Source organism: Garra rufa, chromosome 3, assembly GCF_049309525.1.
Source record: "Garra rufa chromosome 3, GarRuf1.0, whole genome shotgun sequence".
NCBI lineage: Eukaryota > Metazoa > Chordata > Actinopteri > Cypriniformes > Cyprinidae > Garra > Garra rufa.
In genome coordinates, this window is record NC_133363.1 from 3,339,177 (window position 1) to 3,357,413 (window position 18,237).

At 31.9% G+C, this 18,237-nt stretch overlaps 1 protein-coding gene across 1 annotated transcript in view; it reads left to right on the top strand.

Moving 5' to 3' along the window:
- The window catches only part of mapk8ip1b (mitogen-activated protein kinase 8 interacting protein 1b), a 30,430-nt gene that overhangs the window by 3,495 nt on the left and 8,698 nt on the right, over window positions 1–18,237 (top strand). Inside the window, exons 3-7 of the mRNA XM_073836808.1 lie at window positions 1,771–2,010; window positions 4,371–4,452; window positions 7,177–8,061; window positions 15,499–15,574; window positions 16,807–16,982. Coding sequence (XP_073692909.1) covers window positions 1,771–2,010; window positions 4,371–4,452; window positions 7,177–8,061; window positions 15,499–15,574; window positions 16,807–16,982 — 1,459 coding nt within the window. The remainder of the gene's footprint in view (window positions 1–1,770; window positions 2,011–4,370; window positions 4,453–7,176; window positions 8,062–15,498; window positions 15,575–16,806; window positions 16,983–18,237) is intronic.

Below are 18,237 nucleotides of genomic sequence, written 5' to 3' on the forward strand. Positions count from 1 at the left end.
CTGAGAAAGACCCAGGGATAGCGATTTGCAAAACATGTAATGCCGAAATTTCAAGAGGGGGTGTGTCTGCAGTCGTGCGCGCAGCCAGTAATGAGAGCAGAGAAAGAGACAGATGTAGTAGCTTTCAATGAGGGAAAAACGATGGCTTTACATTGGTGTTACGTCACAATATTTTAAAGATTTGTCCTTTCTATATACTGTATTTTTATAAATATTTATGTTTTAAACCATGGAGGTGAGCCAATGGATATCACACAAGCAACGTGAAAACTGCGCTAAATGTGAAAGTGAAAGTGAAAACTGACAGTGCTTTCAGCATCTGACCTGCATTCTCTCAGAGACAATAAGAGGCGATTATATGCTGATATTAATTTAGTCCCCTTAATATTTTTCTTGTGCCCTGAACATGGTGGGAAAAAATAAATAAAAAGAAACGTATTTTGTTTAGGTTTGTTTTTTGAAAGACTTAAATAAAGCTCTTAATTTTCATTGATGACTGCAGTTTTATTTAGGGGCTAAGAAAGTCTTAATTATGATTTCAGGTGGTCTTAAATGTGGGAACTGAAAGACTGAAATTGCGATGAAACTTCAAAAGGCTATCCATTGAATAAATATGAGCGCTGCACGTTTCAAAGTCATTTGCTGGGCTGCTTTGTGTAATATTATTCTGACAGCGCCTCCTGCTGGAAGAGAAACGCGTAGAGTTGTAAATGTGAACTGATGGATCCACAAGATAATGTGGTATAAAAATGTAAACAATTTAAAAATATATATATATATATATATGTCATTTAATTAATATAATATTTGATTGATAACAATTGGTTAAATTAATATAATTTATTTATTCTTTGAAACTTTAATATTAATTTTTAGTAAAAATATTAATATTAAAAACTAGTTCAGTGTTAAATAAATATTTTGAAATTATATTTTTGTTATCTTATTTCTCTGAAAAGCTATGCAAAATAGTAAAAAGCAAATTTTTACTATTTAATTATTGTAAAGATGAAAAAATTGGCAAAATAAATGGAAAAAATTGCGAAACACCGCGTTCGGTATTCGGCCTTCGGCCAAGCATTTCATTATTATTCGGCTTCGGCTTCGGCCAAGAATTTCATTTCGGTGCATCCCTAGTGTTACCCCAACACTGAAAGTAACACACTGCATTACTACTAAAATAAACAGACTACTGTTACGAAGTTTGGTTTCAGTAAAATTGTAATATATTAAAATAGGTCTCTTCTGTTTACCCAAGCCTGCATTTTTTTATTTTTTTGACTAAAAATATAGTAAAAACAGTAAAATTGTGAAATATTATTACAATGCAATAGCCTATAGCTGTTTTCTATGTGAATATGTTTTAAAATGTAATTTATTCCAGTGATGCAAAGCTGAATTTTCAGCAGCTATGGGCTTAAACTAAGTCGCAGGCCATTGAACTGATGCAAATAATTGGTAAACTTCTTATTTCATCTGAACCGAAATCAAAATCTGGCAAACTTTTGCACAGAGCTGCAGTTGAGAGCAGGCCGAGCTGTACGTGTTAATGAGTCTCATTGTAATGCAGTGAGTAAACACCGATATGAATAGTCTTTGTACCAAACCCCTCCCCGTCTCTTGTCCTCTTGGCTTAGCCGGCATAGAAAATGCCAAAGTCTGATGTCATTGCCTGCTCTAATGGTCCGGTCAGTGGCCCTCATCTTCCCTCTTTTGCTTTTTTATTCACTCTGCTCTCCGACTGACAGACAATCTTTCCAATCCCTGCAGGATCATGTGATCCAGGCACCCAATAGCGGCCTGGACAAGGTGGAGGCAGGCGCAGCGGGTCAGATCCAGGCAGAGACACATCCTTTACATCTTACTGATGCTGCCGACAGGAGCCAAAGAGCGGCTTGTCGACACGACGGCAAAGCATCAATGGATTCTGCCGTTTCTGTCAGCATGGGTGCCTACCGTCCGAAAAGACCCACCACTCTCAACTTATTCCCACAGGTGCCACGGACTCAGGTAATAAGATAAAGATGAGATATGAAATACAGCAGGTGCATTTTCACTGCAGTGCATTCTAAAACATTTTAGAAAAGAAAATAATGAACAGTGCAAAATTAAGTAGTATGGAAGTAAAACTTAATTTAAAAATGTTCTTTTTTTTAAAGCATCGCCCAACAGCGACACCAGGCGATAAAGTGTCTTTTACTTTTGCAAATAGAGCACCACGTGATAATATGTCCGAAAAGTCACATGAGAGAAGGCGATGTCTCCATCGCGCAATGTTTGGTTTAATATCCTGTAAATGCAAATAATGCTTGTCTATCAAACTTTTTTCATGTTTTTTTCATGCACCTGTCAAGTCTGAGATTTGGAGAAGTGTTTTTCAGACTAGTGGAAAGAAAAGATTTTTGTACTAGAAATGTATGCAAATTAGAGCACATTTCATTAAACAATGCCTCATTTGCATATTAAAACCTAACATTTTAGACAACTTGTAATACAAAAAATTATGCAATCAACCAACTAAGTAAGGTGATAACTATTAGTTCATTTTTTACCCTATTCACCTCCAGTGTCTCACCTTAATGACAAATTAAAATGTAGCTTGCATAATTTAATGTTGCCTTTAATGGCCTTAAAAATCTAAATATAGGAAACATATGTGACCCTGGACCACAAATGTATATTTGTAGCAATAGTCAAAAACACATTGTATGGGTCAAAATGATTGATTTTTCTTAAAGAAAAAGCAAAGATTATGTTCCATAAAGATATTTTGTACATTTTCTACCATAAATATATCAAAAGTGAATTTTTGATTAGTAATATGTGATTTCTATTTTTCTATTTTGATTTTGATTTTTTGATTTTTTTTGCACTCGGAGATTCCTGATATTCAAATAGTTGTATCTCAGGCCAAATATTGTCCTATCCTAACAAACCATACATCAATGGAAAGCTTATTTATTCATGTATAAATCCCAATTTCAAAAAATTTACCCTTGTGCTCCAGGGTCACTTGTTTTTCCACAAAGGTCTTATTTCTAGAACACAGTCCCACATCTGAGCTTGTTTGTGGTTTGGCCCCCAGTGCACAATAAAGTATGAGCTCTTCATTGTTATGCAGTGGGTTGATATTTGCTTGTCATTATCTGTTTGAATAAACACTGTGAGCGAGGAATCGAGGCGAGCGCTCTCAGCTGAACATGCAGCGTTCGCATCTCACACGCCGCTCCCAGCATTCATTCTACGCAGAAATAGTGCCTATTCCACGCAACAATGAATACAGTTGCTTATTTTGTTTTGTCAGAACCAGTCAGTTATATAACTTAGGACGATAAGCAAGTGGAGTTGGAGGAAAAAATGAGTAGTTACTTTACACCTTTACTTTTATTATTGTCGGAGGAATGATTGAAAGCTGATGGTATGTGTGGGGAATGTTAATATGGGTCAGCATGAACTAAAAGAGTGGATGTATTGTAACTATTGTAAGAGGTACTGAGAGGGAAAGAGAATGAGGAAGAGAGGAAAGTCTTTTGGACTTTTAAATACACCTCACTTACTGAACACATATTTTTCAATGGCTGCTTGATATTGTGTGCCAGAAAGTTGTTGTTGTTTTTTTAAATTCATTAAAGTGTTTCGTTTAGTGCCCATAAATTCAACCTTGAAAAAATTGTGCAGTGAAGTTCAATGGTCTGATGTGTATATGTCTTACTATTTGGATACATTGAGAGGTAAGAGTCTGAAAATCCCTGCTGGCAAATGTAAGTTCTCTGACTGAAATTTTCTAGCGCCACCAGCAGGTCAAATTTGGATTATTTGTGACCCTGGACCTCAAAAACCAGTCATATGGGTCCATTTTTTTTTTTTTTTTTTTTTTTTTTTTTTATTGAGATTAATGCATCATCTGAAAGCTGAATAAATAAGCTTTCCATTAATGCATGGTTTTTAGGATAGGGCTGAGATAGAACTATTTGAAAATCTAGAAACTGAGGGTGCAAAAAAAAAAACTAAATATTGAGAAAATCGCAATGAATATTACATTTTGATATATTTATGATTGAAAATTTACAAAATATCTTCATTTTCAAAAAATCTATCATTTTGACCCATACAATGCATTGTTGGCTATTGCTACAAATATACCCAGGCTGTGCTACTTAAGACTGGTTTTGCAGTCCAGGGTCACATTTGTCTGTTTATAGTATGAAAACTGGCCATTCTGTAAAAACCTAACCCCTGAGTTTGATTAAATAAGCATCTTGCTATCCCATGTATATAAAAAAAAATATGCTATGCACAGTCTGCATACTGTATACTCCAGGAGCTCTACATTAGTATGCTAAAGCGTGTCTGTTGCATCTCATCAACAGGACACTTTAAACAACAACTCATTTGCGAAGAAGTACAGCTGGCAGCAGAAAATCTCTCAGACTTTGCCGCCCCTTAAAACAGGTGAGTGTGGAGATCTTTGTTCATGTGTATGTGATAATGAAGTCTTATGAAATTTTTGTTTGTTAATATCAAATTATATAGAAGTACAGTTTTTTAAAAAGCATACTATAAATATAGTACACATTTAATGAAATTTTTAAAAGTGTAGTTAAGTGTGTTGAAACGGTCATTAAAATGTCTCTCTTTTAGTTACTTTTTTGGCCTTTTGGTTCTCTAATATCAAATTATAAGCAAGTACAGTTTTTTTCAAAACCTACTATAAATATAGTACACATTTAATGCTATTTTTAAAAGTGTACTTAAGTGTCTTGAAACAGTCATTAAAATGTCTCTCTTTAAGTCACTTTAGGGGCATTTTAGATTTGTAATATCAAATTGTATGCAAGTACAGTTTTTTAAAAACATACCATAAATATAGGACACATTTACTGCAATTTTTTAAGTGTGCTTAATTGTGTTTTAAAGAGACATTAAAATGTCTCTTTAAGTTACTTTTTTGGCCTTTAGGTTCTCTAATATCAAATTATATGCAAGTACAGTTTTTAAAAAACCTACTATAAATATAGTACACATTTAATGCTATTTTTAAAAGTGTACTTAAGTGTCTTGAAACAGTCATTAAAATGTCTCTCTTTAAGTCACTTTATAGGCATTTTAGATTTGTAATATCAAATTGTATGCAAGTACAGTTTTTTAAAAACATACCATAAATATAGTACACATTTACTGCAATTTTTTAAGTGTGCTTAAGTGTGTTGAAACGGTCATTAAAATGTCTCTTTAAGTTACTTTATTGGCCTTTAGGTTCTCTAATATCAAATTATATGCAAGAACAGTTTTTAAAAACATACTATAAATATAGTACACATTTAATGCTATTTTTAAAAGTGTACTTAAATGTGTTGAAACAGTCATTAAATGTGTCTCTTTAAGTTACTTTATTGGCCTTTAGGTTCTCTAATATCAAATTATATGCAAGTACAGTTTTTAAAAACATACCATAAATATAGTACACATTTACTGCAATTTTTAAGTGTACTTAAGTGTGTTGAAACAGTCATTAAAATGTCTAAGTTACTTTTTTGGCCTTTAGGTTCTCTAATATCAAATTATATGCAAGTATAGTTTTTAAAAACATACTATAAATATAGTACACATTTAATGCTTTTTTTAAAAGTGTACTTAAATGTGTTGAAAGAGTCATTAAAATGTCTCTTTAAGTTACTTTATTGGCCTTTAGGTTCTCTAATATCAAATTATATGCAGGTACAGTTTTTAAAAACATACCATAAATATAGTACACATTTACTGCAATTTTTTAAGTGTACTTAAGTGTGTTGAAACAGTCATTAAAATGTCTCTCTTTAAGTCACTTTAGTGGCCTTTTAGTTCTCTAACATCAAATTGTATGCAAGTACAGTTAAAAAAATACTATAAATATAGTACACATTTAATGCAATTTTTAAAAGTGTACTTAAGTGTGTTGAAACTGTCATTAAAATGTCTCTCTTTTAGTGACTTTAGGGGCATTTTAGATTTGTAATATCAAATTATATGCAAGTACAGTTTTTTTAAACACTATAAATACAGTACACATTTAATGGAATTTTTAAAAGTGTATTTAAGTGTTAAAACAGTCATTAAAATGTCTCTCTTTAAGTCACTTTAGGGGCCGTTTAGTTCTCTAATATCAAATTATATGCACATACAGTTTTTTTTAAAAACATACAATAATGCAATTTTTAAAAGTGTACTTAAGTGTTGAAACAGTCATTAAAATGTATCTCTTTAAGTCATTTTAGTGGCCTTTTAGTTCTCTTATATCAAATTATATGCACATACAGTTTTTTTAAAACATACAATAATGCAATTTTTAAAAGTGTACTTAAGTGTTGAAACAGTCATTAAAATGTATCTCTTTAAGTCATTTTAGTGGCCTTTTAGTTCTCTAATATCAAATTATATGCACATAGTTTTTTTAAAAAACATACAATAATGCAATTTTTAAAAGTGTACTTAAGTGTTGAAACAGTCATTAAAATGTATCTCTTTAAGTCATTTCAGTGGCCTTTTAGTTCTCTAATATCAAATTAAATGAACATACAGTTAAAAAAACATACAATAATGCAATTTTTAAAAGTGTACTTAAGTGTTGAAACAGTCATTAAAATGTATCTCTTTAAGTCATTTTAGTGGCCTTTTAGTTCTATAATATCAAATTATATGCAAGTACAAGTACAAAAAACATACTATAAACATACACATTTAATGCGTTTAAGCACACTTATTTTTCACAAGAGTGTACCTTTAAAAGTTAATTTGTTTAATTTTTATTTTTGTTGCACTTTTTAGTCAAATTAGCAGGTAATCTGACAGTTTATTAGCTAGCTCATTGTATGTCAAACTTCGCTTGCTCTGTTGTATAAATGACAAAAGGCCAGTCATGTTTCGCCGCCAACTGTGGTCATGCGAATTAGTTTTTGTCGAGTCATCTACAAAAACATGTTTGCATGAGCAATCTAGTCTAACAATGGGTCGCACAGACATACCTAACTTGCCGGTCTGTCTGTTTGAAAAACAAAACAAACCATTTTAGTTGTATTACCCAGCATATTAGTTTTCTATTACCACTGATCTCAAACCTGAATTTTAACTGAAAATGCACTGCTATATTTGTCTGTGTCTGTCAATTCACTTTTTCGTGCACAATCCTCCTGCAACCAGGTGAACGGACACCGTCTCGTGAACACACTTGTCTGAGCGATGAGGAGAAGCACCAGCCGGGACAGAGTCGGACTCAAATGAAAGACTGCGGCACGTCTACTGACAAGCCCAACAGTTGCCTCTCCAAACACACCCAAGCTCCTGCCCCACCATACAAAGCCAGAGACGTACCCCGAGAGCCGGGCCACTGCGAGCGGATCCGTTATCACACGGACGTCCGGCTGGAGCCTACAGAGGAGATCTTTCTGACACCGATACAGCGTTGCACCGAGGCTCTGGAGCACGAGAGAACGCCAGCGCTTTCCCAAGTAATCCTAAACAGCTCTGACAACGAAGCACCCCCTCCATACAGTGAACAGGATCTGCAACCACCTTCCTATTTCTCCTGCGTGGAAGCTTTGGCCACTGCGGACCCTGAGAGCAGCGGTGAAGAAGTGACTGGAGGGGAAGATCTGTGTTACAGAGACTGCGGCGCTGGCGAGGCTCACGCTCACCACCAAAGTTTGTCGGGAATGCTGCAGACTTCCATGAGCAACTCGGACGCGAGCGGACTTTCGTACGATTCGGTCAAATACACGCTGGTCGTGGACGAACACGATCAGCTGGAACTCGTCAGCTTGAAAGAGTGTTATCGCGGCTTCAGCGATGAAAGCGATTCACCCACCATCTACGATAACTGTGCCGCCTCTCCATACGAGTCGGCTCTCGAGAAAGAGTATGAGGAGGATGAGGATGAGAACGAGAATGAAGACGGGGCAAGAAAACAAAGCGGGATCAAAAAGGAGGCTTCGACATGTCTTTCGGAGGACTCGACTCCTGAGGCCGACATGCAGTTCTCTCGGAAATTCGTTAATGTTTTCATGAGTGGCTGCTCACGCTCCTCCAGTAAGTGTTATGATTTTATACTCTTTTATGAATCGGATTTAAAAAAGTAGTTTTTATAAAGAAAAAAGGTCTGTGCTGCTCACCAAGGCTGCATTTATTTGATCAAAAATGTAGTAAAATGCTGTAAAATTGTGAAATATTATTACAATTTAAAATAACTGTTTGTGATGTGAATATATTGTAAAATATAATTTATTTTTGCGATGAAAATCTACATTTTCAGCATCAATACTCCACTCTTCAGTGTCACATGATCCTTCAGAAATCATTCTATGCTGATTTGCTACTCAAGAAACTTATTATTATTATCAATGTTAAAAACAGTTTTTTGCTGCTTTTATTTATTTAATTATTAATTTTTAATTATTAATTTTTTGGGGGAAAATAAACTGTGAAATTATTACTTTTATTTAGCAAGGCCGCTTTTTTTGATCAAAAATATAGAAAATGCCGTAAAATTGTGAAATATTATTACAATTTAAAATAACTGTTTGCCATGTGAATATATTGTAAAATATAATTTATTTTTGTGATGAAAATCTACATTTTCAGCATTAATACTCCACTCTTCAGTGTCACATGATCCTTCAGAAATCATTCTATGCTGATTTGCTACTCAAGAAACATATTATTATTATCAATGTTAAAAACTGTTTTTTGCTGCTTTTATTTATTTAATTATTAATTTTTAATTATTACATTTTTTTTTTAAATAAATTCTGATACATTGCCATTTGAAGGACAGAAATTATTACTTTTATTTAGCAAGGCTGCTTTTTTTGATCAAAAATATAGAAAATGCCGTAAAATTGTGAAATATTATTACAATTTAAAATAACTGTTTGCCATGTGAATATATTGTAAAATATAATTTATTTTTGTGATGAAAATCTACATTTTCAGCATCAATACTCCACTCTTCAGTGTCACATGATCCTTCAGAAATCATTCTATGCTGATTTGCTACTCAAGAAACTTATTATTATTATCAATGTTAAAAACAGTTTTTTGCTGCTTTTATTTATTTAATTATTAATTTTTAATTATTAATTTTTTGGGGGAAAATAAACTGTGAAATTATTACTTTTATTTAGCAAGGCCGCTTTTTTTGATCAAAAATATAGAAAATGCCGTAAAATTGTGAAATATTATTACAATTTAAAATAACTGTTTGCCATGTGAATATATTGTAAAATATAATTTATTTTTGTGATGAAAATCTACATTTTCAGCATTAATACTCCACTCTTCAGTGTCACATGATCCTTCAGAAATCATTCTATGCTGATTTGCTACTCAAGAAACATATTATTATTATCAATGTTAAAAACTGTTTTTTGCTGCTTTTATTTATTTAATTATTAATTTTTAATTATTACATTTTTTTTTTAAATAAATTCTGATACATTGCCATTTGAAGGACAGAAATTATTACTTTTATTTAGCAAGGCTGCTTTTTTTGATCAAAAATATAGAAAATGCCGTAAAATTGTGAAATATTATTACAATTTAAAATAACTGTTTGCCATGTGAATATATTGTAAAATATAATTTATTTTTGTGATGAAAATCTACATTTTCAGCATCAATACTCCACTCTTCAGTGTCACATGATCCTTCAGAAATCATTCTATGCTGATTTGCTGCTCAAGAAACTTATTATTATTATTATTATTATCAATGTGGAAAATAGTTTTTTTGTTGCTTATATTTATTTATTTTATTTAAATTTTTTACTTACTGATAATTATTTCATTTTTATTTTTTAGAAAGTAAACTGATACATTGCCATTCAAAGGACAGAAATGATTACTTTTATTTGGCAGGGCTGCATTTATTTGATTAAAAATATAGACAAATGCTGTAAAATTGTGAAATATTATTACAATTTAAAATAACTGTTTGCCATGTGAATATATTGTAAAATATAATTTATTTTTGTGATGAAATGCTAAATTTTCAGCATCAATACTCAACTCTTCAGTGTCACTTTAGTGTTCTTCAAAAATCATTCTGTGCTGATTTGCTGCTCAAGAATCTTTATTATTATTATTATTATTATTATTATCAAAAATGAAAACAGTTTTCTACTGCTTATATTTATTTATTTGTTTACTTATTTATAATTATTATGATTTATTTATTTGGAAAGTTAACTGTGACACATTGCTGAAATGATTACTTTTATTCAGCAAGGATGCAGTAAATTGATCAAACAGTGATGGTCATTTATTTACATTTAGTCATTTAGCAGATGCTTTTATCCAAAGCAACAATGGAAGTAATCAAAATCAACAAAAGAGCTAAATATTTTTTTGCGAACTATATAATAAATACAAAGAAAACGGAATAGAACAAGAATAGAGCAAGCTAGTGTTAGAGACCGTTTTTGTTAATTATATAATAAATAAAAAGAAAACAAATAAAAAAAAAGAATTATAGATAGAGGATGCTAGAGTTAAAGGGTCTAACTCTTTTAATATATTGTTAAAAAAAGATGTATATTAAATAAATGTTGTTCCTTTGAACGTTCATTAAATGTTCATTAAAGAATCCTACAAAAATTGTTTTTCTAAATGAGTGCCGATAATAACTGATAATACTTCAGCAGCAAATCAGCATATGAGAATAATTTCTGAAGGATCATGAGACACTGACGGCTGGAGTAAAGTTGCTAAAAATGCAGTTTTACATCACTGGAATAAATTACATTTTAGAATATATTCACATAAAAATAGATATTTTACATTTGAATAATATTTTATGTTTTTACTGTATTTTTCCAATAAACTAGTAGACTTTGTGAGCATAAAAGGCTTTAAAAAACATTTAAAAAATCTCAATTATTCCAATGTTTTGACCTGTAGCAAGCAAGTATTTTTCTGCACTTGAAAAGGTTTTCTGCATGTTTTGCTGACACTGGATGATGATGAGTGTGCATGTTTGTACTCTGGTTACAGTTGTATTTGGCAGACGTGATGCGACATGACATCCCATGGGTTCATCAGTTCAGTTTGTTTATGTAGTCCTTGGATTACTGGAAGTCAGGGCCGTTTTGTCATTAGAATCAAGCGGGACACTGCCTTCCTGAAAAGCTTTGGCTGAGAAAATAATACAGGACAAGCTCAAAATTCTCAAAAATCACTCTTTTCGCACAAGTCACACTGTCTAACAACCACATCCGCAAATGTTGTTTTCTTTCAGAGATCAAGTGTGGCATTAATGTGAGAAAGATAAGTGGAAATACAGTCACTTAAGAGGGAAACAATGCTTTCTGGTAGAAATATTATGACTTTTTGTCACGTTCAAATCTGTGAACTTTGTTTAAATGATTAGAGAGCTGGTTTTAAGAAGCACTAAGCTCAGTTAAAATATTAACCAAGTTAAAATTATTATTATTACCATTAAATGCACAAGCAATATTACAATGGGTGGGTAATATACTGTTTATAAACAAACAATGCTCCAAATATTGGGTACATGATGAAACATCATTATCATCATGATCACAATAAACAAAAAAAGTATTTTATGAATGTTTAAATGGGAACAATGCACTGAAACAACTCTAAATAGTCACTAAAATGGTGTTTTATTTATTATATTGTTTTCTTCTGAAGCTTTCTTTTGTATCGTTCATTTGTTGTAAACCAGTGTGAATCAGACTACATTACTGTGCAGACGTTTGATATTTGCATGCAGAATTTATCAAGGAAAATGCGATTTGTAGACTTACATTTTTCTGAAAGCAGAAAACTGAAAACTAAACTAAACTAAAAATAAATGAAGAGACTAGTGTATTATTGTTTTGATGCATGAAAATCCATGCACAATTATTTTTATAAATTGTGGTATTATTATAACACATTATTGTGTTGGTTGCTTGTTGGTAGTGTAAGGTAAATGCGTTTCTGGAATTTATGCTGATTATAATGTGACCCTGGACCACAAAACCAGTCTTAAGTCGCTGGGGTATATTTGTAGCAATAGCCAAAAATACATTGCATGGGTCAAAAATTTTTATTTTTATTTTATGCCAAAAATCATTAAGAAATTAAGTAAAGTTCATGTTCCATGAAGATTTTTTGTAAAATTCCAACTGTAAACATATCAAAATGTAATTTTTGATTTGTAATATGCATTGTTAAGAACCTAATTTGGACAACTTTAAAGGTGATTTTCTCAGTCTTTTAGATTTTTTTGCATCCTCAGATTTCTGATTTCAAATAGATGTATCTCAGCCAAATATTGTCCTATCCTAACAAACCATACATCAATAGAAAGCTTATTTATTGAGCTTCCATATGATGTATAAATCTCAGTTTTGTCAAATTTAACCTTATGACTGGTTTTGTGGTCCAGGGTCACATATGGTATGCAGAGACAACTATAAATACAGTATTAATAGTTTAATACTGTTTAATACAGCTAGTGGAGTGGAAATCACATTGTTCACATTTGTTTTTTTAGTAAAAGATTCAGAAATATTAGATGTGTACTTGATAAATGACAAATGACATCAATACACCTTCACTTGAAACTTCCAGTTATTTCCAGTCTTTATCAATTGGATTTAAAAAAAAAAAATATATAAAGAAAAAAAGTCTCTTCTGCTCACCAAGCCTGCATTTATTTGATCAAAAATACAGTAAAAACTGTAAAATTGTGAAATATTATTACAATTTATATTAACAGTTTTCGATGTGAATATATTGTAGAATGTAATTTATTTTTTGTGATGAAATGCAACATTTTCAGCATCATTACTCCAGTCTTCAGTGTCACATGATCCTTCAGAAATCATTCTGTGCTTATTTGCTGCTCAAGAAATGTATTATTATTATTATTATTATTATCAAAATTGAAGACAATTTTTATATGCAGTGCATATATTTATTTATTTATTTATTTATTTATGTATTTCTAATTATTATTACTATTTAATTAAATTTTTGGGGGGAAAGAAAACATTGCTGAAATTATTACTTTTATTCAGCAAGGATGCATTAAATTGATCAAAACGTGGCAATCAAAGGAGGCAATCAAAATCAACAAAAGAGCAAAATATATATTTTTTGTTAATTATATAATTAAAAAAAAAAAATCATAGATTTTCCTAATCGTTTAAATACACTGATAAATGACACTGATGTAAATGACACTGATACTAATAGGTTTTAGAGAGCCAACTTACCTGTCCAACAAAAAGAAGCTACTTGGGCATCTCAGGATTTTCTGTCATCAAATCTTTCCGCCTCTGTTCACCGTTTCGATGTTCACAAGTGTTTTGTCCTTGTCAGTCTGTGTCGGGCTTCAGAGCATCCAGATATTGATTCTCCTGATGTAATGTTGAAGGACATAACCAGGATGATAACTAGCGGTGCACATGAGATGTCCGGACTCTGCAGGTCCACATGCATGACCAAAAAAAGGAAATGCACTGTGTAAATAAATTCAGAGCGTGCATGGTTGCAGCTGTTAATTTTAGATCGACAAACTGTAAAAGTAGTTGCGTTTCCAATACAGATTTGTGCGGAAATCTTTGGCGCTATTTTATAAATCGTCACTTTAGAATTATAAGGTTCTATCTGACATTTTGTCAAGATTGAGTTATTTAATGATTATTCTGTGACAAATTATTTACATTATTTGATGTTTCTTTTATAAACTGTGTACTATTTGTGCCTCTTTTTTTAGAAAACAAAAATGGTTGTCAATGGAAGTCAATGGAATGCAAAAACTTTGAAGCTCAATATCTCAAAAGCGCTCAGAATGCAGATAGAACCTTATAATTTTAAAGTGACGAAACGTTGAATAAAAAGTATTGTGAAATGATGGCGTTTCGATTAACCAATGTTATGCCATTGCGTTGTTATTTTGTAGGATTTAATTGAATGTGATCTGTAAATGCAAAAAAAAAAAACATTTCCATTGCTGTTTTGCGAGATATTCCTTTTTCGAATTGCCTGAAAAACCACCTCATGCGAGCGTAATAACTTTTTTTTGCAATATATGGCAGTTTTTGCGCAAGTGACCTGTTTCCATTTGGTGTATTTTGAATTTGCAATTTAATAAATAATAATACATTCAATAAATAAGATTTCGATTCTAACTAGCTGCGCTTCTGTTACCCTTTTAATTGCGCAAACTGAAATTGCAAATTGAAAATACGCCTAATGGAAACGTGTCAATTGCACAAAAACTCCCATATATCGCTAAAAAGTTACACTCGCATGAGGTGGTTTTTCATGCGTTTCTAAAAGAATATTTCGCAAAACAGCAATGGAAATGTTTTTGCATGTACAGGTCACATTCGATTAAATTTAAATCGGAAAAACTTATTGCGCGAGGAAAAACATTTTTTAGTCGCATAACATCGGTTAATGGAAAAGCCGTCATATTTGCAATACATTTTAATCGACATTTATAAAATATCGCCAAAGTTTTCGGCAAATCTGTAATGGAATCGTGACTATGGATGCTCTTCACTGAACGCTCTTTAATCAGAAGCGCTAAACCCAGCAACCCGCCAAAATAAAAGCTTGCTAATTTAGATTTGAATTAAATACTATCATTTTATTTTTAGGTTCACTATAAAATAATTGTATTTTTATTTAATACTTTCTTTTAATTTTAAAACATAATAGTATTACCGTATTTTGTTATGTTATAAAATTAATAAATAAATAAAAATTATATTATTATCACCAGTGTTGCGGAAAGTTACTTTTAAAATAATGCGTTACAATATTGAGTTACTCCCTAAAAAAGTAACTAATTACATTACTTAGTTACATTTTATGGAAAGTAATGCGTTACATTACTTTTGCGTTACTTTTAAAATCTAAATAAAAAATAAATATAAAATCTATATATATATATATATATATATATATATATATATATATATATATATATATATATACATATTACTGGCATTCTAAAGCGTTAACAGACAGAAGGCTATAACTTCTATGAAGAGCATATAAAAGCATTTATGCTATAAAGTACTAAGATGAAGCCTTTGCTGATAAATAAGTTGTGAGTTACATGACGTTCAACCCATAGCTTAACTTATTTGCTAAAGGGGTTTTGCTATAAGCTGGTAAATAAAGAAATCTTACATTGTTTTTGTTTGCTTTTATTATATCCTGGTATAACTAAACTGTCAGAGGATTCAGCCACATACCCTTGTGCAGCTTTTATAATTAATTAGAAACTGTTTGTTTTGTTTTACTCCCAAAGGCCCTTAATAACCCTTTAGAGCTTTTAGCTCTTCATTTTTATATTATTTGCAATTGCATCAAATCTTAAAATGTTATATTAATTATTAAGCACTGACAGTGATGGGAAGTTGGTGTGTAAGAATAAACCACTATATGACTATAATTGCATATGGTGAATGTGCTTGAATGATATATTTGCTTTGGTTTTTAGGTACAGAATCGTTTGGCTTGTTTTCCTGCATAATTAATGGAGAAGAGAGAGAACAGACACACAAAGCCGTCTACAGGTAAAAAAGACTAAACATATGTGTTACTGTTAAATGCATTCATATTTAAATGATCGTGCTTTAAGGGGAGACACTGCAGGCAAAAACGCAGTTTTTTCATGCAACAATCAAGTTTTAGATTTGGGGATTTTTGCTGTTTCATAAAGTGTTGTTTTTAAGCTAGTAGAAAGAAAACACCCAAAAAACACTGTTAAGTGTTTCTTTTATAGCACTTTATCTATTTGTCTCAATAGATTTCGATTACAATGCATATTTTTAAAGGCCATTTTCTCAAAATGAGTTTTTTCTTCTACACTGAGCCACAAATCTCCACTTCAGAACCACTTTACATTTTTATTCCTGTCTATATCCTGAAGGTTTTTATAGAGGGATTTGTTCATATTTGTTTGATTTTATACATTTTATTTACCAAAAAATTGTAAAAAATATAGTGTTTCCTGTCTGTTCTAAGTTTTTCCTAATTATGGAGTGACAAAATGAGATCCCCTCTTTAAAAACATTTGAGTCTAATATGTAAAAAAAAAAAAAAATAATTATGAAACTGACTTCATCCAGTGTTTAGATTTTTGCACTAGAAATGTATGCAAATAAGCGCATATTTCATTAAATAATGCCTACTTTGCATATTTAAACCTAACATTTTAGAAAACTTGTCATACAAAAATGTTTGCAATTATTAGTATTAAAGGGGATAATTATTAGTTAACTTTTTTACCCTATTCACCCGCAGTGTCTCGCCTGCATCCACGTCCTGAATGAATAAACAGCCAGTGGATACTGTGTCATTCCCAGGAATAAGAAATTCACATACTTAAATTTTTATATATATTTAAGGAACACCTGATCATAGAAGAAAGTTACCTCCGTTTGTAGTCAAAATATTATTATTATTTTTAAAAGATGTCACTTTTTTAAATACGATGTCAGATAAATCAAACCACTATTTTTAAAATCTGGAAATGGGGAATTACTCAGCAATGCTGCTTTACGACACAAATGCATCAGTGATTAGTCAAAATGCAAAACAAAGAAAAGATAATTATGTTTAATGCTTTGTTTTTACACTATACTCTAAGCATGCAGTGCTAAATAATGCATGCAAGTTGAGCATCTTGTTGATTATATAAATAGTAAGGGACCACTGGGACAATGAGCTACAAATGTCACCATTTAAGAACAACCCAGACCATAAAACCAAAGATGTCCTCAGCTGATGGATGTGTTTTTGTCAGGTTTGTCCCTCGTCATGATGACGAGCTGGAGCTGGAGGTCAATGATCCTCTTCTGGTGGAGCTGCAGGATGAGGATTACTGGTACGAGGGCTACAACATGAGAACCGGAGCACGCGGCATCTTTCCTTCTTATTACGCCACTGAGGTCTTCAAGGAGCGAGAACTGACTTTAAACAGTAAGGTCACAATATTACTGGTTTCAGATGTCTCCACTGTATTTCAAATAATAACACTGTTTTCTTCTGTAGAGCTGTTCAATGAGTGCTTCATAACCGTAAAAATTACTTCAATTGGTAACACCTAAACATTTTAAGTTCTTTCAACTTAATTTATTACAAAAATGTATTATAAATTAAGCTGAAAGAACTTAAAATGTTTAGGTGTTACCAATTGAAGTAATTTTTTTAAGCTGATCCAACTGTTCACTTTTTACAGTGTAAAAGTAATGCATTACAATATTGAGTTACTAATGCGGAAAATGATTGATTCGACATCAGATGGGTGTGGTTAAAAAAGATTACAAATTTTATTCAAGATTTTCAAATACACTTATAATTTTCAGAGCCAAAATGAAAGACACAATTGTGGAAATAAAAGCCAATGAGAGAATCACATTATTAATAGTCTTTAAAGGACTATTTTTGGGAAATAGGCTCATTCTCCAACTCCCCCCGAGTTAATAAGTTGAGTTTTACCGTTTTGAAATCCTTTCAGCCATTCTCCTGTTCTGGCGATATCACTTTTAGCATAGCTTAGCATAAATCATTGAATCCTATTAGACTAATAGCATCACGTTCAAAAATGACCAACGAGTTTTGATATTTGTCCTATTTAAAACTTGACTCTTCTGTAGTTATATCATGTACTAATACCGGCGGAAAATGTAAAGCTGTGATTTTCTAGGCTGATAAGATTAGGAACTACACTCCCATTACGGCATAATAGTCAAGGAAGTTTGCTGTCGTAATATGGCCGAAGCAGGAGCAGTAATATCACATTCTCGAGTCTTGTATTTATTTGGCGGATGCGCGTAACTTGAGCGAGGCAAATTGCGTTGTCAGTCAAGACTAACCGGATTACGATTTATTAGTTTTATTATTGAATAGCGAATTCGGAAATAATCACTTTAGTGCATTCGACGGGAAACAGAAACAATAAAAACAATATAAAAATAAAATAAAAAAATGGAAGCGGGCCAAATTGGCTACTAGGCCACCGGGAATTCTCCCGGTTCTCCCGATGGCCAGTCCGCCCCTGTCGCCAGAACAGGAGAACGGCTGAATGGATTTCAAAACGGTAAAACTCAACTTAGTAACTCGGGGGGAGTTGGAGAATGAGCCTATTTTCCAAAAAGGGTGGAGTGTTCCTTTAAGTCCGTTAAAAAGGAATGAACATATTGATTCCAATTTCCTGATCAGTAAGCCAAATTAA